The following is a 22,375-nucleotide window of genomic DNA, read 5'->3' as shown; positions in this document are numbered from 1 at the left end:
TTCTCTTACCTTAATATGAGTTTACCAAAGGAAATATTAAATATATATTCATGCTCTAAAACACAATTAATTCTATGACTTGGTATATGAGGCTTTTCAACCTAGTATATCTGAAAGCCTTGTCCCACGTTTGTTACAGGCATAGCACATCAGTACTGTGCTGGTTTATTTCCAGACCACTGCAATAAAGCGAATATTGCCATAAAGCAAGTCAAATGGATTTTTGGTTTCCCAGTGCATATAAAAGTTATGTTTACACTATACTTCAGTCTATTAAGTGTTCAATAGCAATATGTCTTAGAAAAAAAATACATACCTTAATTTAAAAATGCTTTCTTGGTAGGAAAAAAAATGCTAACCATCATCCGAGCTTTCAGGGAGTCGTAATCTTTTTGCTGGTGGAAGGTCTTGCCTCCACATTGATGCCTGTTGACTGATCAGGGTGGTAGCTGCTGAAGGTTGGGGTGGCTGTGACAGTTTCTTAAAATAAGGCGTGAAATTTGCCGCATTCATTGGCTCTTCCTTTCACAAATGATTTCTTGGTAGCATGCAGTGTTGTTTGATGTCATTTTACTCACAGTAGAACCTCATTCAAAATTGGAGTCCATCCTCTCAAATCCTACTGCTGCTTTATCAACTAAGTTTATGGAATATTCTAAATCCTTTGTTGTCATTTCAATAATCTTCATAGCAGATTTCATCTCAAAAAACCATTTTCATTGCTCATCCATCAGAAGCAACTCTTCATCTCTTAGTTTTATCATGAGATTGCAGAAATTCAGTCACAGCTTCAGGCTTCACTTCTAATTCTAGTTCTCTTGCTATTCCCACCACATCTGAAATCTTGAACCTTCAATTTGTAAGAAATGCAATATCTGCAAAGTGCAATACAACAGAGTGCACTAAAACAAGGTATGCCTGTATTTCTAAGTACATTCGAGTTTTCTTTGCTATAATTGACATCCTTTTTGGTCTTACTCATAACTTTCTTTCCATGTTAACTCTTCTAAGTGAACCAGGTGACTGTATTTATAAACCGAAAAATTGCGGAACAAGTTGTTTTTATTTCTCCAGGGACTAGGATCATGTTAACCCTGATAGTAGTTAGCAAAAAGTGCATTCAGAAAAATTGTGAGGCTATATTATGCTTTAAAATTTCTTTGAACAGTTGTTGAAAACTAGATTTATTCTCCCACAGGAATTCAGTGGAATTCTGTTAAAGGATAAGTGTATCTACTGTTATTAAGTTTTTATTTTCCCTAATGTAAACAGATTATTTTAAGATAAAAATAAGATATTTTTATCAGCTTGAAGCCAGCTAACATTACTCCTTTACAAAGTGTGGTAAAGAATGAATGCAATATTTGATTTGATTCAAGTTAAAATCTTAGTCCTACATTAAGGATAACAGGTACATATTATATACAAATTTGTCAACATATGCATTGCTTTTCTGAAAAGACTCTGAACCTTTCTGGTTAAAGAGCTGGAAGACTTAGAGCTTAGCTTTGCTCATATTTTATTTTTGAATTGTTAGTCATGAATTTTTAGAGTATATTTCCTCTTTACATAAATCTTGCATAAAATGCATATTTTATACAGTACTTTAATAACAGGAAGAAAAGGAATTAAATATTATGCTCAATTAATGTTTTGCTCTCCATCAAATTGGTCTAATTTATCACTTACTTTGCTTTAGAATAACCATTTCTGAAAAGTTTCTCCAATATATTAGGGTGAGATCTAGCTATTTCACAAGGCAAGAAATCAGTCTTGAATTTTATTTTCCCTTTGACAGTTCTTGGGTTCAAAATTCAAGATTGGTTTCTTAAACCAGAATGTTTTTTTTTTTTTAATTTTTATTTATTTATGATAGTCACACACACAGAGAGAGAGAGAGAGAGGCAGAAACACAGGCAGAGGGAGAAGCAGGCTCCATGCACTGGGAGCCCGACGTGGGATTCGATCCCGGGTCTCCAGGATCGCTCCCTGGGCCAAAGGCAGGCGCCGAACCGCTGCGCCACCCAGGGATCCCTTAAACCAGAATGTTAAAAAAAAAAAAAAAAGAATAGCTCTTATTTTAAAGAATATATACTTTGCCTCTTTAAGTAGCAGTGTGAGGTGAGATATAGTAGTCTCCCTATGTTATGTACTAGTGTATACATGTATTTTAAATTTAAAAATTCAGTGCATTTCTTACTAGATAAAGTTTCTTTTTTTAAGATTTTATTTATTTATTCATGAGAGACACACAGAGAGACAGACAGACAGAGGCAGAGGGAGAAGCAGGCTCCCTGAAGGGAGCCCAATGTGGGACTCAATCCTGGGACTCTGAGATCATGCCCTGGGCCGAAGGCAGATACTCAACCACTGAGCCACCCAGGTGTCCCACCAGATAAATTTTCTTAAGGAGTTATTTCCCTGACAAAGTCATAGGAAAAGTTGAGCTTTTTTGAGAGGTAAAAGATTTGGGGTGTAGGTAGGGAGAAGCAGGCATTATACAAAACTTTACAGATAACTTGGGAAAACTAAATATGAACAGATAACCATAAATATAACAGCATATTTTTTAATCAAACTAGGGTCCTCTGAAAGTCTTACACATCCTTTAGCAAATCTGAATGCAAGCTGTCCTCAATAAGATTTCAGAACTTGATTCTGTAACTTCTTTGAAACATTTCCTGAAAGATAGTTTCTTAGCTAAATAATGTTATTCATAGCAGGGTTGCATCTTCTGAATGCTAGGAATCTGTCTTTATTTCCTTTTAGAAAACATACTCTGGCTCCCAGGAAGGTAATTCATACAGAGACCAAAACTATGGGTTTTCCTTGGTCCTATAGGTGTAGAACTGTCTGTCTCCTGCCTGGCCAAGTCCTGGCCTTGACGGTTGGCCTTCAGTGCCGAAGCCTAGTGTAGCTGCTGCCACAAAGCTAGCAGGATTTCTGGCATGAGTGCTGGGGTGGGGTAGAGGTAATGGGAACAGCCTTCCGGAGGTGTGGGTTATTTTAAATTCGGGCACCATTTGTAAAACTTATTTCCTGTTATTCACTTGAACTTCACAGCACAAATAAAAGAACACATATAATTTTGATGTAGATTAATTTTTTAGAGATTTGGATACTTTATTATAATATTTAAAATCATGTAGTACTTTATATGCTTGTGAGGATGACCCATAGCCATGAGGATTCCAAGGCATATTATTTTCTATACAGTGGTGATTCATATTGTTTTAATAATCCTTAAATGTCCTCTTTGGATACTCATTATCTTGCTTAATGTTACAAAGTAACAGAATTGAAATTTTTTAGAGCTGAAATTAATCTTTTATTAGAATATCCTATTTTGTAGGATTTTATGCTAATATTTATCAAAAAATTACATGATGTTGATCTTAAAGTTGCTACTATATATTTGATTCCCCTAAAGTGTTTGACTTTTAATGTATATTACAGAAGATATCATTTATAATATTTTGATTCCTTTTATAAATGAAACTTTGCTTCCAAAGATCAAGTGAGAGAAACACTATTAAAGGGTATTATCAAGTCACTGAACACACAGTAGGTTGAGTCTCAACCATGCTGGAAACAGTATGCCAACAAATGTAATCAGTTATTTTAACTAAAGTAAAAGACCACTGTCAATACTCTTGAAACTGTTTATATAAAAGAGAAATTTATCACTTTGTTATGATATTAGTGTTATAAATTGTTTCAATAGTATAAAAGAGAAATTGTAAAACTATTGCCTTCCCTAACACTGTGAAGTATTACCCTAAGTTTCTCTTGAACAAACAGCAGGAAATTGTGGTACACTACTGAATGATTGAAATGTGTTTCTCAGGAACAGCCTATTACTATTACCAATTGTAGGAAAGGGAGGGTGTCCATACTCATCTGTTTTCATTCAGCTCTGCTTGAGAAACATACACCTTAACGGAACCATTGTTACCAGACTGGGATCCTTTGTGTAGTTTTGGGTAAGGCTGCTGGGACTCTGCCTATCGTTAGGAAGAAGAAATCCCTGCCCCAGTAATGCTATTATTAATTTAACTCCTACACATGGTCTTTTAACTTTTTTAAAAAAGATTTATTTATTCATGAGAGACACAGAGAAGCAGAGACACAGACAGAGGGAGAAGCAGGCTCCCTGCAGGGAGCCCGATGTGGGACTTGATCCTGGGACTCCAGGATCACGCCCTGAGCCGAAGGCAGACGCTCAACCACTGAGCCACCCAGGTGCCCGGTCTTTTAACTTTGTGCAACTGATTAATAAGAGTAAACTCGTCTGTCTTTGGTCTTTCATGACTATGGGTCTACTTCAAGATCTATAAAATACACCCAAGACCCACTACATCAAACTTCTATCTAAAAAACACTACAAAAACCCACAGTTAAATATATCGAAATTAATCAGAACCTGCACTTACCAATTTGTGTGCAGAATTCAAGTAGTCAATAGGGAGTTGTCAGCAAAATAGCACCTCACTCCTGTGATGCCCCTGCCCAGTGCATGTTGCCCCCTACTCAAGAGAGATATTCTTAGGTCAAACATATTAAGGCTTCCATAAAATGTTCACAGCGACGAATCTAAAGCTCTGGAGTGAAAATCTTCCATTAGATTCACCTTATTCTGTATATTTTAGAATGATTTTAATGCTAGTTTTAAGGAAGAAAGGGGATTTGTGAGTAATATTCAAGTAGTATCATAAAATTTCATAAAACAAATTATCCCATTTTTATTGCAGTCACATTTTAATCATACTTAATATGCTCATTTTAAATAAGCCTATATTGAAATATTTTTCCCTACTCATGAATTACAGATTGAGTTAGAAATTTGTCCGGAGTTGTTTGGTATCTGTTGACTCTTGGAAACTCCGGATTTCCTTCCTCTTAGTTGTGTGAATGGTATATGGCAGTAGCCATTATTTTCACTATAGTTCATATTTTTATATGGCTTTAAAAACATTAGCTTTACTTTATTAAAAAATAGAATGTCAACTCCTCTATTTTATATAAATTTTGAAAATAAAAATAAGCAAAACTTCCTAGTTTAATTTTAGACCTCAACAAATTATTTTCCAACCCTGCAAGTGTACAGTAAAAAATTCCTTCTCCTATCCTAACAAATCCTTTCCCTACCTTTCATTGCTTACACTTAACCATTTTCTAATGATCTTTTCATTTAGCATGACTGCAATTATTTCAACTAATAAATAGTCTTCTCTGCTCAGGAGACAAACCGTGAACCTAGATGCATATACTTCAGAATTATATTCCCTCTGTCGCAAATTTATATCTACCATTATTTTCCTGATTCTTTCTTGGAAATGCCTGCCATTTTTAGACAACTTTTCTGACTAAGCTTGTATATACCCACCTTTCTAGGACTCCAATAAATTGCCGTTTGTCTCCTTGAACACCATCTGTTCCCAGCAGCAGTTCCCTTAAAACACTTACCATATTCGGAAAGTTTATGCAGCTTCCAGCTACCTAGTTTTTTTTTTTTTTTTTGAAAGGTTTATTTTTCTCCCTTTCCTTTCTCACCTGCATTAACTTTACTTTTTTCCCACGACTGGCTCTCTGTTATCTATATTGAACATGCTGGCTGGTGCTTCTTTGCATGTGACGTGGTCTAGGCTGCGCAACACCCAAAGCCCAGCGTGCCGTGTCATGCCCCTGGGCCAGCCGGAGAGATGCCCAGGTTTACCTGCCCCCAACTCTGTTACCTTGTCTCCCCCTCAACCCTACGCAGCCTATGCCGAACACCTGTGTCTTGCTTTGGAGCTCAACCCTGTGCCTCTGCCTGGACGGCCGGGATTCTTTTACCTGGTTTCCAAGGGCTTCTCCGATCTGGAACCTTGGGCATCCCTGCCCTTACTGGCCTAGCTGGCTGCCCAGCATTTCCCAGTGTGCCTTCCCTGCCTCTCATTCTTCTCCTGTGGCTTCCTGACCACCTCCCAGCTTCAGCTTCATGTCTCTTTTCAGGTGGCCACGTTGGTTCCTGTAAGTTGCCTCCTTGCCCTGTTGCTCAGTGTTTTGGGATCACAGGGCCTCTGAAGCCAACTATTTTTCTTTTCTGGGTCTTTAAAAATTATCAGTTTGGATAAGTTTTACTAAATTAAGGGGCAAGGGGAAAGGCCAAGATGCCATCTGATTCCTGAGCATTATTTTTCTATATTTAAAAAAATGACACTGCTTACCATATTCTTTAAAGCATGGTGAAAATTTGCCTAGAGAGAAGTACGTGTGTGTACACACATTTGTATTATGTTTCCTGTGTGGGGAAATATTTTATATTAATCTCTCTCTCCCAGAGAATGCATATAGTATATGCATTTGTTTCAAACAATAGAGAATATTGGTATAGATTTCAAAATTTATATTGTAGTGACCCTTGGGTGGCTCAGTCAGTTAAGTGTCTGCCTTCAGCTCAGGTCATGATCTCAGGGTTCTGGGGTCGAGCATTGGGCTCCCTGCTCAGCAGGAGTCTACTTTTCCTTCTGCCCCTGCGTGCGTTCTCTCTCTCTCTCTCTCTCTCTCTCTCTCTCTCTTTCTCTCTCTCTCTCTCAAATAGAATCTTTTTAAATATATATATTGCAAGCAGGTGTTGATGGTACAATCTTAATAAGAGGACATACACAGTGTCCTTGAAATCAAGTCAGGATATCTAATGGTCTTACTTCTGAGACACTGAAATTAAATATAGGGAGTTTAATACATCTTTGCATATAACAAAACAGAGAAAGGCTGATCTCCTTCATATCTTTAGTGGTAGGCTATCAGGTTGATATCAGTTGACTGTCCTCATCTGGCAGCAGCATAAGGCAGGAACACATTTTTGAAGCAAGGTAGATCTAAGTAGCTTCTAAAGCACTCTTGCCTTGTGCAGTTACCACTGAAGGAATGCCCTTCCTTCCTCCACTTCTTCATCTTTCATCACTATATATGGGTACACTGTAATCTTTTTTTTTTCCCCCACAAACTCCACTGGAACTACTTCTAACTACGAAACAATGTCCTATTTGCTTTGATACCAATGCCATTTGCCTTGTTTTAAAAACCTTTTTCATCTCTTCTCAGATCGTTTCCAAAAGGAAAAAGCCTAACTTATAAAACTTTTGAGAAAAGCTTCTGTAATTGCTTCTAAGACCATCAGGGAAATTTTGATGTTAACAGCTGTCTTTAATAAGGACAGATTTTTACAACCTTGGAAGATCATGAAATCGAGCATAAAGCCAGTGGTAAATATGAGTACCTTTTCATTTGAAGGACTGCCATATCTCACTGGGAGCAAGGAGAGACTGGCATGTTTACTTAAATAATGCTGTGACTATTTACACACACACGCCCTGGACTGAGCAATACAAGTCTGTATCTAGTCCTGGTTGTGCTTCAGTAATCTTAGGAGTACTTTCTTGAATCTCTGTGATTCCTATCTCATTTATAAGAAACAGAAGTCACATTGAGTTGACTAGATCTAGAACTGTCATTTAGTTTTTCTTGCCTTAGAAGGGGTTGTTTTAAGCAGACTTGATATGTTTTAAGAGGAAAATAGTATGAAAGCATTTCGGAAGTTAGTATATATATTTATATTTATTTTCCAGTAGAGATTTGTCTGTACCACTGGGCCTACTTCATCTCCATTCTGACATTAGAATATCACCTCCAAGTAGCAGAGATTTTAGTATATTTTGTTTGCTGATATGTGTCAAAGGCAGAACAGGATCTGGCATATGCTAGGTAATCAGTAATGGTGTTGAATAAATGAAAAGACAGGCAAGACCGTTGTTCTTACCACACAACCATAGCCTTGGAGAGATGCTTGGAGGTAACCATCCCTATTCCTTAGCACCAGAATAACATCAGAAGTAGAGTGAGGAAGGAGGTATAAGTGAGCCTAGCTAGAACAGTGGGCTCTAACTAGTTCTTCCTTCTTCCACTCCCAACTACTGGCACATACCTAAATGGCCCTAAATTTAAATTAGATATTTAAATAATTTTAATGTCTGCTCTAATGAGAACCAAATATACCCACATCTCTGATTTTAGTGGTAGCTTTTTTCTCAAAAACAAAATATATATGAGTAGAGTTGGGGCAAGAGGAAGGGGGACAGATGGGAAGAGAAAGAAGTAGAGAAAAGGAGACAGAAGCAGAGTATTGGGGGGATTTTTTCCCTTGATTTTACCTTAAGTGTAGGGTAGGGTGCAAGATACCTGGGAAAGATGGTAGCTAATGGTATAAATACAGCATTTTTATGTACCCTGTTGTTAGCTACATAGAATGGCACTAATTCAGTGACTGTGTGTTAGCACATATATGCACAAACGATCTTAGCTAACCAAAGACCAGCCTTCCTGCAACCTTAGGCCTCACATATTTTTAGAGAGAGGAAATCAAACAGCTCCAAACTTCAAACCCTAAGAAAAACAAAGACCCGGAGAAAGTACTCAGGATTCTATCATTGTTCTGTTCACACCAAGTTAGGAAATGAGCATACAGTTTGGTTTATTAAAATTATTAAAAAAAAAACCCCAAAACAAAAAGACAACAAACACCATTTCACTTAAAAGTAAAAGTAATGAAATTGATCAGAAAAAATTAAAAACAGATAACAGATTTTTAATTCTTAGGGAGAATTGGTGGAATGGGAAGTGTGGTAATAGAAGGGAACTTGGTCTGGGGCTGAGGATAACCAATTTTTAACTTCACCCTGGAACATCAGTGTGTTACTTTGAAGGCCCAGGACCACCATACCTAGGAAAGGACTCATTCCCACATAATAGGAAATGATCACTTTATTGAGTTGGAATTATGGTTTTATCATTAAAGCCAGAGGCCAGGGGCCCCTGGGTGGCTCAGTGGTTGAGCATCCGCCTTCGGCTCAGGGCATGAACACATGGTCCCGGGATTGAGTCCCACGTCGGGCTCCCCATATGGAGCCTGCTTCTCCTTCTGCCTCTGTCTCTGCCTCTCTCTGTGTCTCTCATGAATAAATAAATAAAATCTTAAAAAAATAATAATAAAGCCAGAGGCCAGATATGAGTTACGTGGAGCCATAACAAATTTCTAATTTTTCAGGTCAAAAACAGCTAAAAATAGCTATTTCATATGGTTGAGTCCTACAAATTGTGCTTGAGCAGGAGAATTTTAAAAGGGAGTTAGTGTTAAGGGAAACTTGAGGATAACCATGGACCAACTGATGGACGAGAACAGCACTGACTTGTCAATCCTGAAGGGTGTGGGTATGAGGGAGAAGAGATGCCTCTGCATCACTCTGCAGACTCAGTCATCTCAACCTACTGACTAGTGCCCTGTTGTTGCTCCCATTGAAAGCCTCTGCTGTTTTCTTCCCAGAAAATTCTTAATGAAAAATACCTGAAGGGCAGCACATCGTGACACTGCAGAAGATTTTTGTGTGCGTGTGTATATGGGTCTCCTCTTTGGTGTGTGTGTGCACACCTTATTTTCAGAGCTTACCAGTGAGGGGGTCTGTCCCCCGAGTAGCATTTTGTGGTGCTGACCAAATCATTCATCTTGGTGATGCCTGCCAACAGGATCCAGGTACAAGTGACAATAAGGACAAGGTTGCTCTTTTTGTGTGTGTGGTTATGCTTGTAGGCTTCCATAAAGAAAACCCCTGACGACTAGAAAAAAATCATTCATGTTTTGGAAAGGGATACATTTTTTTTTTTACATGTTAGAAGCTAATGTGTGAATAAGAAAGATATTTTTTTTCCTGATAGAGTCCTTATATCTTTACTGAAAGATCATCTCAGAGTATTAAGCTGACCTGGAAACAGTAATGCCATTTTCAAATTATAGAATGAACCCTTAGAAAATAAGTTTGTTACTTGAGAACTTTGTTTCTAGTTTTTTTCTAACTCTCAAGTGATAACTTTGAAAACTGAAATGTTAATGAATTTATTTAATCCCATTAATTAAAACAATTCTTTAGGACTTTTGATGTCATATTAGGTGCTTATTTTAGTCTTTTGAGGGGCGCTAACTCTACTCAAAGTCAGGTATTGAATAGGTTTGAAGTAACTATGACAGAATGTCGTGTCAGCGAAAGTACTGTCACACTGTCAGTAATTTATAGATTTTTGAGTGAGCTGCTCTAAACCTATCACATGTACATTTATGAAATAGTGAAGGATATCCCTTTATCCTACGTGAAAAAACTTAGTATTAAGGCAGGTAGAACAGGAGGATGAGAGTGCAGACAAAAGCCCCTGTAAGCTCATGAACGAGTCTTGCATAGCAGCAGTGCTAGTGGAATTGAGTTGGTGAATCAGAGGGTAATACCGGCGACAAGGAAAATGATCATTTTTAGAATGTAAGAGAAACCACTCAGGGAAAAAGCAATTTGGCACTTTGACTCATTAATTAAATTTATAGAAAGAAGCCATATTCTGCTGCACAGAAAGGCCATGATGAAGCATGTTTTACATCAACTTTTTGAAAATGTGGTAAACAGATCTACACTTTGATCAGTAATTTCCAAATAACTCGGGTTCAAAGTCCACAGCTAGGTTCAGTACCCATTAGTGCTCAGTGTCTCATGCCATCTGTATCAGCATCTAAGTCTGCATCTTAACATAAGGATAGTTAACATTCAGGGGAAAAAGTTAAATCCTGTGTACTATATATAGTATATTTCAAAAGCAAAGTTACTGTAATTAAAAACACTCAAGCAAGCATTTTGTAGTAATCTCCTTAAAACACACTTTATACACTCAAGCAAGCATTTAGAGGTAATCTCCTTAAAACATACTTTTAAAGTACTGACCCACAGATGATAAGTTTATGATTCATTTCTAGAGGATTTTAGATTAATAATTTATGATGTATATAAATACACATATGCCAGTGATTTCAGAGGCAAAATAAAATATGGAGGCATTTTTTTTAGCACATATATTTGGTCATTGTCTTAGCAACCAGTGATTAATATACACATGCTTAATAAATACTTCTGGAGATGATTTGATGTTAGATCTTCTTAGAGACTCTGCATATGCTCAAGTGTATTATACTACCAGGTATGGTTTTATGTCAAGGACATCTCTGAATATGGCAACTCCTTAATAGAAAGATGTAGAATGCTTCTCACTTAAATGTGGCTTATATATGCATTTTATATATGCATAAAAGTAACCATCCCGAAGGTCAATGGTGTGTCCACCATGACAATTTCCCAATGGCCAACCTTAAGTCTTGTTCTCTTGGTGGCATTTGACACTGTTGATCTTCCATTGATGTGCCCCTCCCTTTGAGTCTAAGACTGCATTATCTTGCCTCTGGGTTTTTTAGCTCCCTTAGATTTGTTTGTTCCTTTTTCCTGTCTAACCAGAAATGTTTGTTTTCTATTGATTTCCATTTGTGACCTTTTCTCCTCATTTCAATTTCTCTCTGGGTGCATTCATTCATTTTTCTGTGGATAAAATGTAGAGTCCTTGCTCTCTAAGAATTACCTATCTTTTAAGTTATGTTCTACCCTTGCTTTTGTTGAATGCAATTTTTGTGCTTGTACTATCTAGTGGCTCTTATTTTTCTTCCAGTTCATCAGATCTTTTTTGCTCTCATTGTCTGTATTGTATGCATTAAAAAATCATAATCAAGTCACTTTTATTATGACTTGGTAGATTTTTGTTCCCATTCATTTTCCATGCTACATTTTCAGTTGTCTACCAGATGTTTTAACTCAATGTTCCACAGTCATCTGACTACTTAATCTAGTGTTAGAGACCCTCCATGATTTGGGCCACTTTTCACGTTTATCTCTAGAATGTGTTCCTTGAATTTGGGTTCTAGTACATTTTGCCATTTTCTGGATTTTTTTTTTTTTTGGTGTAGCTCATTTTTTAATTTTCATTTATTTTTAAGCCATGGATAACTCTTATCATGCAGTGATTTTAATATTTACCAGACTCCAGGTCTTATCTACCCTACTCAATTTTAAACTTATTGAGAATAGAAGCCATTTATTATCTCTGTATTCTCAGGACTTTCACAAAGCTTGTATTTAGTAAAAATAATTTGATTAAAATAATTCATTAATAATTCAGTCACCTATAATTACATTTGACTGTTTTCTTTGTTTTGTTAGAAAATATGTTTTAATCTAGATTTAAATATTTTTGCCTATTTTCTAAAAATAGGTTTTGCATATTTTGATCAAATGCTAATTTGTCTAGCTATAGTTTAAGGAGGAAAAGTTACTCAAATGCACTCCTAACATAGATCCTTATTTTTAAAATGAAATTCTGTACATAGTAGTGTGGACTTTAGTTTGTTGTGATCCAAAATATTTCTACCTTTTTTTCTTTTAGATCTACATCGAAATATTTTTCTATTATACTGAGGCTGTGCTTTCTTGATTATGATTTTAAGTCTTTTATGGGCAAATTTCCTTCATTTAAATGAAATTCAGAGTGTAGGAAAATACATATCTTATTAAACAAAGCCAGTCTAACATTATTTATGATATAAACTATCGTGAAAACAAACAAAAAAGTCAATTGGAAAAGACTGATCAGCTATAGCTGTGCTTTAAATTTTCAATTTCCATGCTAGTTATATTTTTGAATTTTCAGCGGTGGGTAGCCTTGTAATCTCATTTATACAACTGAGATTGTAAAATACGATACCAATTTTTAAATTTTTAAAATTTTAAATTTTTTAAATTTTTTAAATTTCTGTCTGTGGCACATCATGAATTGTGACTTAAGAGGATGAACCCTATTTGGTGATGAATTATACCCCCAAACATTAATGATTCATTTATCATCAAAGATGACACCATAAAAGAAAATATACCATAAAAATCACTCCAAAATATAATGAGGAAACTAGAATAAGATACCTCACATTAAATATTGTGCTTCACAATATGTGCTTATCAAAACAAAGGGAAATAGCAAAAAAAGTTTTGTGGTATTGGCTTTTGTTCTTTTTATTTTTTGGCATGTTTTATGTGTGGGTGAAAATAGGATTTTAGTAAACCAATTCTTAAAGGTTGATTTATGTTCTTGAAAGGCTTTTTTTTTAGTGTTCTCGAGATTCTTATGTTTCTTAGATTCAGTGTTCTTTATATAAAAATATATTTGAATCTGATTGTTTATCCTAATGATGTAATGTGGCTGTTCCCACCTTGCACATCCTAGACATGAGAGGAACTAGAATACTTACAAGAAATACTTAAATCCAAAAATAATAAATAAATAAATAAATAAATAAATAAATAAATAAATAAATAAATAAATAAATAAAATACTTAAATCCATATGCACACAAAACACTGCCAGTGCAGTAAATACACAATATGGCTAATATGGTAGTACTAGTATTTTATAGTATATTTAAAAACGTTTTCTTTTGCTGCTTACCCATCTTATACCTGTTTATATAAATTAAAAGCAATAACATAAAAAATAATAAAGTGGAATTATCTGTAGTTTTACTACTGTGGCAGTCACTGTTAAGGATTATAGATCTTATAGTAACACTGATTAATTATCACCAGAATTTAAATAACATGGAAGATATGTCACTGTTCTTAGAGCTCTTACATATATTGAGTAATATAAGGTCGGAGCTTTGTTATCACTACTTTATGGTTGAGGAAACTGGTCCAGAAAGGTTATGTAAACCTAATATAAATCACTCCCCATTTTCCCAATGGATAAACTATCATATAATTAATTGTTATTACATTATTTACAAAGATAGAACACAATGTATCAATACTGTCCTACCACTGTTGGATCCAAAACACACTCTCCTACCCTGCCCTCCAGCTCTTCATCTCAATTTTATATATTAATAGCACTGCCATCCAGTTTTGCAAATCCTGTTGGTACTATCTAAAGAAAAAAAACAGTCACTTCTCACTGTCTTTACTACTGTAAGCTTAACCTGTAGAAGCCATTATCCCATCCTGGCTAGGACATTACTGAATTCTCCTTTGCTGTTCGCCCTCACTCCAACACCGCCCATGCCTCCAGTCCATTCTCCGCACAACAGCCACGGTAAGGTGTTTTAAGTGTCCATCAGATCATATTACCCTCTTGCTTAAAACATATCAGTATTCACATCACTCCTGATGGCACTTAGAATAGTATTCTGGGGCACTTGGGTGGCTCAGTCAGTTAAGTATCAGCCTTTAGCTTGGGTCATGATCCCAGGGTACTGGGATCAAGTCCCATATTGGGCTCCCTGCTCAGCGGGGAGTCTGCTTCTCCCTTTCTCTCTTCCTCTGCCCCTCCCCCTGCTTGTGCTAGCACGTTCTTTCTCTCAAATAAATAAATAAAATCTCAAAAAAAAAATAGTATTCCTACTCCTTACCATAGCCTTGGAGGCCCATGCAGTCCATCTCTACCCTCTTTTTGGGCCTTAAGTCCTATCTCCTGTCTCCCCTTCTACCTTGTTGCCTGCAGCTTGGCCTCAATGCCCTCCTTTCTGTCTCGGAAACATGTCACATTCATTCCTATCTCAGAGACTTTGTCCTTATTTGTCCCTTGTTTTGGCATCTTCACATAGCTGGCTACTTTGTTATTTCAGTTTCCCCAGAGATGTTTTCTCAGGCTACCTTTCTAAAGAGTCCTGTGCTCCACCACCCCATCCAGTCTCAGTCTGTTGTTTTCTTTCTTTCTCTTTTTTTTTTTTTTTTTAAGATTTTATTTATTTATTCATGAGGGACACAGAAAGAGAGAGACAGAGACATAGGCAGAGGGGGAAGCAGGCTCCATGCAGGGAACCTGATGTGGGACTCGGACCCAGTACTCCAAGATCACACCCTGAGCCAAAGCAGATGTGCTTAACTGCTGAGCCACCCAGGGCAGGATAAACAAAGCCAGTCTAACATTATTTATGATATAAACTATCGTGAAAACAAACAAAAAAGTCAATTGGAAAAGACTGATCAGCTATAGCTGTGCTTTAAATTTTCAATTTCCATGCTAGTTATATTTTTGAATTTTCAGTGGTGGGTAGCCTTGTAATCTCATTTGTACAACTGAGATTGTAAAATACGATAGCACTTCTCACTAGCTGAAATTGTTCGCTTACTTCTGTATTGTCTATCTCTCTTACTACGGTAGAAACTCCACAGGAATAGGGACTTTCTCTCTTATTTGTCACAGTGGTGCCTATAATAGGCCTTCCATGAATTGCTTAATTAACAAATGATTTAAAACACACCCATGTGCTCAGAGACAATGATGCTTATTGAAGTATTGTTGTATATTCCTCAGAATTCTCACCCTGCTCTAGATAGCTGACTGAACACTGGAGTTGATTACATGGGGAAAAGATCCTTTTTAGCAGCTGGTGGAGATGGTAGAAGCATATATCTGATTAAGTGATAGTACAAAAGATAGGTTCATTTAATTCACGTTGAGTGAGTTTAAGAAATGAGACAGTATTTTCATATGAAGAATTTCAGCTCACTGAATAGCGCGTCAGTCACTACTGTGTTATTCTGTAATTGTTATAATGATGTGGAAAGATAGTTTTTCATATGGTCTCTCCTGGAACAACATGGCACATTACAGTTTCTCGGTGAGCTGGTTTCTCCAGTCATGTTTCGTTTCGTTTTGTTTTGTTTTCCAGTCATGTTTTGATCACTAAAAACCATTTTTTTTCTCATATAGCTTCTTACTGCTTCTTCCTAAACATCCTGCCATTTCAGAGATTTTTTTTTCCCAAAGATTTTATATATTTATTCATGAGAGACATACACAGAGAGGCAGAGACATAGGCAGACGGAGAAGCAGGCTCCATGCAGAGAGCCCGACATGGGACTTGATCCCGGGACCTGGGATCACGCTCTGAGCTGAAGTCAGACACTCAACCACTGAGTCACCAAGCGTCCCTTCAGGGATGTTTTTAGTGATTGGCTAGTGTATCCCTTTCCAAATGTCACCAAAATCAGCATGCACCTAGAACCTTGATTAATGTCTTCAGTCTTCTCACTGGGTCATTAGAATTGTTATATTTAGCACTAAAAATAGCTGCATCTTTCTTGTTTTTTCCTAACAAATACTGTCTTTATAAGCAGAAATACAATGTTCACAGACTTTTGCTTCATAGTATTTTAACATTTGTATGAAACCCTATGAACTAACTTCCTTTTCTATAGGTTACAAACTTCTTTTAGTGAGCAATGTTTCTTTGATAACCAAGACCAAAAATCATCAGTTTGGATAGTTTTTCCCAATATAAAAATGGTTTTTAGGGGGTAGAGTACCCTTTTAATGCATACGTTTATTAAGAAATTTTAACCAAAATCAACATAGATGCAATCAAGTAGATGTAATAGAGTCTTAAGTGCTACACGATTAGATGTTGTTGAAAGAATATGATTTTACATTTAGATGTTCTTACGCCTGTTCTAGATCAAATGATGGTTATTTGTGGTGTAGATTCATTGTCTTTAATTTGAGCTTGATGGTTTGGTTTGTATAAAACTTGATCAGCACAGGCTGCCTCATTTATCTTTTGTATCCATCTTTGTCTTAAAAGGACATCTTGAAAAGAATCTTGGAGATTTCCCATTTAACCTTGTTATAATGAGAATTATGGTCCAAAGAGGAGAGGTGGTTTTGCTGAGGTCTCACCAGGAAATAGCTGAGCTAGAACTGGAGCCTGAACCTCTCTTCCTGCTTTTGCCCCTGCATAGCTGACCCTGCAGTCTGGCCCTCACATTGTCTGCAGATGCCTAGTAAATAGACCATGCTATAGAGTTGAATTCTGACATACAGAATCACTGAATAAGCTTTGTGCTTTGATAGCACTCGGTGCCTAAGAAGTGAGTCCAACATCTGGCACCCTGTCATTCTCTTCCTGCTTCCCTTCTACTCTCCCTTCTCTCTACCCACTCTCTTCTAAAATGGACTGATGTGTTGCTTAAGACTGAACATATAATTTCCCAACACGTCCCATATTTCAGTTTCAAAGGTAACCACATGAGTAAGTGTCAGTAGGGACTGGTGCTTCCCGACCCATCCATTCTTTGTGGCCTGTCTTCTGGGTTCCTAATGCATGTGTTTGTGAGACTGCTGGCTGGGCTTTGGAGAGCAGTCTATGTCCCCGGATGGGTTCCCCCCTCCCCCCGCCCGTTTCCTCTGTGAAAAGCTAAACGAACCGTATGGGAATTGAGCCGATAACCTTGGCCTCGTTAATTTACCTTCTGTCCAATCGCCTTTTGGAAATTTATGTTCTACTGTAATGAGATTAGGAGTGAGATTTAGTTCATCCAATAAATAGTAGCAACCCCACACTAATGGCATCAGAGAGCACAGAGCTGCACAGGACAGGGTTTTGCCCTGAAGGGACTAGGATGAGTACGCGGGTCTCTAATGTAAGGCCCATAAGGCCCTGAGAGAGGACTGCTGAAAGGGGGGGAGCCGAGCACTGGGGTGAATCAGGAGGAGGGCAGGAGAACATGGGGCCCCATGCAAGGATGGATGCGGCCCCTGCAAGGATGGATGCATTGCCAGGAGTGGGAGCAGGGGAAGCTGGGTTGTGCAAGTGCAGGTGTGCCCTGCAGGGAGGGTGCGCAAGGCTGGGCACACGGGAGGACCTGAAGGGAGGTTGTGGGGGGAGAGCACTTAGCTGTCCTACTGAGGTCATCGTTCGTGACAGGGTGGGGGGTGATGGAGATCATTCAGGCAGAGCTCTTAAACAGGAAAATTCATTTCTCAGCTCCTGGAAGAGATGCTGGAAGGGAGGAGAGGCTGGTGTCAGGGAGGAACCTTTCGAAAGTGAGTGACGAGGGCCTGGTACCGTGTTCATAGCAGCAATAACTGTTAGATTTGGCAGTTAGGGGGAGAGTCCAGGGTTTGACCCTGGGAAGCTCGCAGATAGCCGGACCCTTCTAGAAGCTCATAGAATGCAGAGGCATTCTATGAGCCTATGAGTTATGTAAAGGAAGTGAAAACAGGCAGTTGGACATGGGGGAGTGGTTGGAGCCAGATATGAAGATTTGGGAAGTCATTCACCAAGAGAGCTGTTGGAGCTGGGACAGGGAATGAGATCATGAAGGGATAAAGTACAGAAATAAGAAAAAAGATGGTCATGGGTCGAGCTCTGAAGAAAAGCTACATTGATGATCTAGAAAATGAGGAGTCTGAAAAATAGAGGAGGCGTGGTAAGAAGAACGAGCTCAATACAGGGTAACGGAAACCCAGGAGGCAGAGGGCTGCACATGAGGCAGATTTGCTCTGTGTCATTGAAAGATGGCAGTGAACAAGAGGGAAACATCATTCATGTTTGCTTTAATTTTATAATTAAAGAAAATTGTTTTAATTTGGACTTCACCGTGTATCTTTTTCATACTTAGACTCTCTCTTCGAATTCTCTTAATTTGGTTCCACTGCATACTTTTCACTCTCTAGATGGTTAAAAACAAATCTCATTCCTTTATATAAGGAGTGTAGTAGCACTTGAAAGTTGTTGATGCAGTAGGTTTTACGTTATCTGTTGTGACAGTGCCAGTTATTTGAAATCACTCATTTACTCAAGTACTGAGTAGGGACCTGTCTCTGGGGACACCGTGGTAAATAGCAGAAGAAACCCCCATTCCTATTAAATTTACTTTCTTGCGGGGATGAGGAAGACAATAAACAGAGTACAGAAGTAAAGTGGATGGTGTTTTAGATGCTGATATGTTCTAGGAAGAAAAATAAAGCCAGAAGAAGAAAGAGGATCCTGAGGATGGGAGCATTTTCAGTAGCATAGTCAGAGAAGGGTTGACTGAGAAGGTGACATTTGGATGAAGGAGGTGAAGGAGAGAGGACTCTCTAGATACCTAGGTGAAGAGGGGATAGCAAGTGCAAAGGCCCTGAGGTCAGAGCGCGCCTGGTGGGTTCAGGGGCTAGTGGGGAGGCCAGTGTTGCTGAAGCGGTGTAGGCAAGTCAAAGAGGTTAGAGAAGTCTGGGAAGCCAGATTCTGGCCCTATGGTTACATGGGTAACAGTGACTTTTCCTCTGAGTGTAAAAGAAAGCCCCTGGATGGTCTTTGAGCAGAGGAGTGAGTCAGAATCATTCTGACTACAGGGGAAGGAGGGGCGCAGGGAGAAACTGGAAGATCAGCTACAAGGCTTTTGCAGATTCCAGGGAAGAAATGTTGATGGCTTGGGCTAGTGGTACCACAGGAACAGTGGGAGGTGAGCAGAATCTGGATGTATTCTGAAGACAAAGTGAGTAGACTTTAACAGATTGTGTGTGTGGTGTGAGTAGAGTCAGGGATGAGTCCAATTTGCTGTTTTAGTTTTCCAGGCCTGCGGCCACAAAGCATCCCAATCTGGGTGGCTGAAACAGCAGAAATATGTTGTCCCCGGGGTCTGAAGACCTGATGTCTGCGATTAAGGTGACAGCAGGGTTGGTTCCTTTTGAAGGCTGTGAGGGAGAACCTGATCCTGCCTGACTCCTAGCTCCTGGTAGTCTCCTGGCAATCCTCAGTGTTATTTGGCTCGTAAAAGCACCACCGCCTTTACCTTCACACGGCATTTGTGTGTGTGTGTGTGTGTTTCACACGGCATTTGTGTGTGTGTGTGTGTGTGTGTGTCCCCTAATCCCCACTTTTGAGTAAGCATGCCAGCCAAGCTGGGGAAGGGGCCCACCCCACGCCAGGACGCGCTCGTCTTAACTGATCATATGGGCTTCAAGCCCACTCCCAAGGAAAGGCCCAAGCTGACTTCCTCAGGGCTAGGACTTCAACACACAAATTTTGGAGAGAACACAGTTGAGCCCAAACAGTTACCATTAACTGAGATGACAAAGTCTGTTGGAGGAGCAGGAGGATGATCCGCAAACATACATTCAACACTCAGACATTCAACTGGACACGTCAGGCCGTCAGATGAATGGGGCAGAAATTCCAGAGAGGTGTATGGGCCGCAGGTGAACATTTGGAAGTCCGGGGCATATTGATGATATTCAAAGCCAAGAAACTAGGCGAGATCACAGAGGAAGTGAGTTTGGATAGAAGAGAGTTGCGAAGACAGAGGTTACGAGATTATTAAGTTTGGGGACCAAGCCTGGGGCTCTCAAAAATGTGAAATACAAGTCTCATGCAGGCTAGTGGTTGTGGAAAAGCAGTTACATGTTGATGAAGATCATAAGTTACATTCTGTTTACGAAGTCGAGGTATTTCCCTGTGAAGCCTAAGCCAGTCGGACAGAGCATGGATTGAGTTCCCCTGGCTGATATGCTGAAGAAGTTACTGGTGCTGAAATGGAATGTTTTGAATGCCATAAAGAAGTCAAAGGACACTAATAAAAATAATAAAGAGCACTTTTCTCAGAAGGAGAAACAACTTTGGAGAACATTGTTTCAGTCCTTGATTTAAGAAGTCATTTTCTCGAAAGTCGGTCATGCTGCAGTGCTCCAGCAGCTAAATATTTTGACCCTTCTTCTTCTTCTGGTGAGAGCATAGGTAAAATAGTTCAAATCTTTAAAAAAAAATTACCAGGACAGAATTATTATTACATTTTAGCTAATTGGGAAGACAGAAAAAGAAAGCATCCCTGTAATCTAACCATTCTAACCTTTTACTGTGTTTTCTTTGAGTCTTTTCCCCACATTCTTGCTATTTCACATGGAGACCGATGTCGTGACAGCAAGGTGATGGTGGTGACATACAATAAACCTACTCAAAGTTTCTGAATATGTCTAGCTGGCATTTCCCTGAGCCACTGTACTTTCTGCTTCCCCTGCCCCTTTTCTTGGCCCAACTCTCATCCAGTTGTGTTTCCAAATTCAGTTCAGTGGTCACCTTTTGAGAAGTGCTTCTTGAGTGACATCGCCCCAGCTGTCCCAGTATGTGCACCATACGGCCCTGCAGCGTAGCACTCACCGTAATAATTCATGTTCCCACTAACTGGAGGACAGATACTAGGTTTGGGTATTTATTTCCTCAGTACCTTGCACAGGACCTGCATATAGATAATAAATGCATGAGGACGAAGAATGAATAACATCACCTTCTTTGCCTGCTCAAAACACATCTGTCACTAAACTATGAGTCCTTATTAGAATTTAAAACAGTTTTGTTTAAACTGTGCCATTAACTAGCAGTGGAATATATAATATACCACAATATATATGCAAAGATGCCCCTTTAAAAGTATTCATATAAGGGCACCTGGGTGGCTCATTCATTGAGCATCTGCCTTCGGCTCAGTGTATGATCTTGGGGTCTTGGGATCGAGTCCTGCATTAGGCTCCCCGCGGGGAGCCTGCTTCTCCCTCTGCATATGCCTCTCTCGCATGCGTGCTTTCTCTCTGTCTCTGTCTCTCGTGAATAAATAACTAAATTTTTTCTTTAAAAAATGAAATAAAAGTATTCATATAGATTTTTGCTTAAAGGGTTAAATTTGTCCCTAAAAACCAATGCCCAGAACCCTTCAGTTTCTTACCAAAAAGATACTGAAATATTTACTATACATAGCTTTTTTTTTTTTAAGTATTGACTATGTCCCCTCAAATTATTAAGCAAATTGAAGTGATTTGAACATACCTATCTAAGTAAGGTAAGAGGAAAAAAATGTAGAAGCTTGGAGGGTTAAAATTGCTGACAGTAAAGGAAGAAGTTTTGCATTTTAGTTAGTGGATTGTGTTGGAAATGGGAGTTTATCTAGCATAATTTGAGATTTATAATCTGAGTAAAGAGAGTAGAGAAGTATTGTAATAGTTCTTTGATACCAAAAATATTTCCCTGATGACTTGACTCAAGATTCTTCTCCTCCCTACCCACCTAGAATGCAAATAAGATTTTCTGGTCAACTTTCTCAAAAATATGGAGAAAAGTATATATGTGAATATTATTTTTTGGTGCTTTTGAAAAAGGCTGTGCTTTGCTATACAGAATTCTGGATAGCATTCCTCCACTGATAGAGTTTTCATTTTCTAAGTCACACTCGTGACCCATAAATACTGAATTCATTTAGGCAACCACGAGTATTGACAGATTTTGAGCTAAACTATACAGCATATCAAATGTGCTACTACAGTGTATTTATTTAAATCTTGATTTCTTTCCTCAGCTCTACCTTACGAAGTGTTTCTACTGGATCTTCAAGACCTTCCAAAATATGTTTGGTGTGTGGGGATGAGGCTTCAGGATGTCATTATGGGGTAGTAACCTGTGGCAGCTGCAAAGTGTTCTTCAAAAGAGCAGTGGAAGGTAAATGTTCATGTGGGTGTTCCTTTTACACCTTTTCTTTCCTAGTGTGTAGTTTACTGGTATAGTTGACTTTAAGTCATTATTGGGAAATAATTCAAAAACATTTCTGATGCAATCTGTCAGTGATAAATAGTAATGATGTCTTTACCTAAAACCACCTGGTGATTTTCCACTGAG

General features: G+C 38.4%; 1 protein-coding gene across 6 annotated transcripts in view; it reads left to right on the top strand.

The window, feature by feature from the left end:
- Positions 1-22,375, top strand: part of NR3C2 (nuclear receptor subfamily 3 group C member 2) — a 330,275-nt gene that overhangs the window by 143,586 nt on the left and 164,314 nt on the right. For 5 of the 6 annotated variants that reach the window (XM_072773547.1, XM_072773544.1, XM_072773540.1 and 2 more), the window contains one exon: positions 22,059-22,210. In XM_072773547.1, the coding sequence (XP_072629648.1) occupies positions 22,059-22,210 (152 nt within the window). The remainder of the gene's footprint in view (positions 1-22,058; positions 22,211-22,375) is intronic. The other variant, XM_072773541.1, reaches the window with a different exon arrangement.

The sequence above is a fragment of the Canis lupus genome, chromosome 13 (assembly GCF_048164855.1).
Source record: "Canis lupus baileyi chromosome 13, mCanLup2.hap1, whole genome shotgun sequence".
In the NCBI taxonomy this organism is placed as follows: Eukaryota; Metazoa; Chordata; class Mammalia; order Carnivora; family Canidae; genus Canis; species Canis lupus.
Note: the sequence above shows the minus strand (reverse complement) of the source record. Positions and strands in the feature narration are given on the sequence as shown.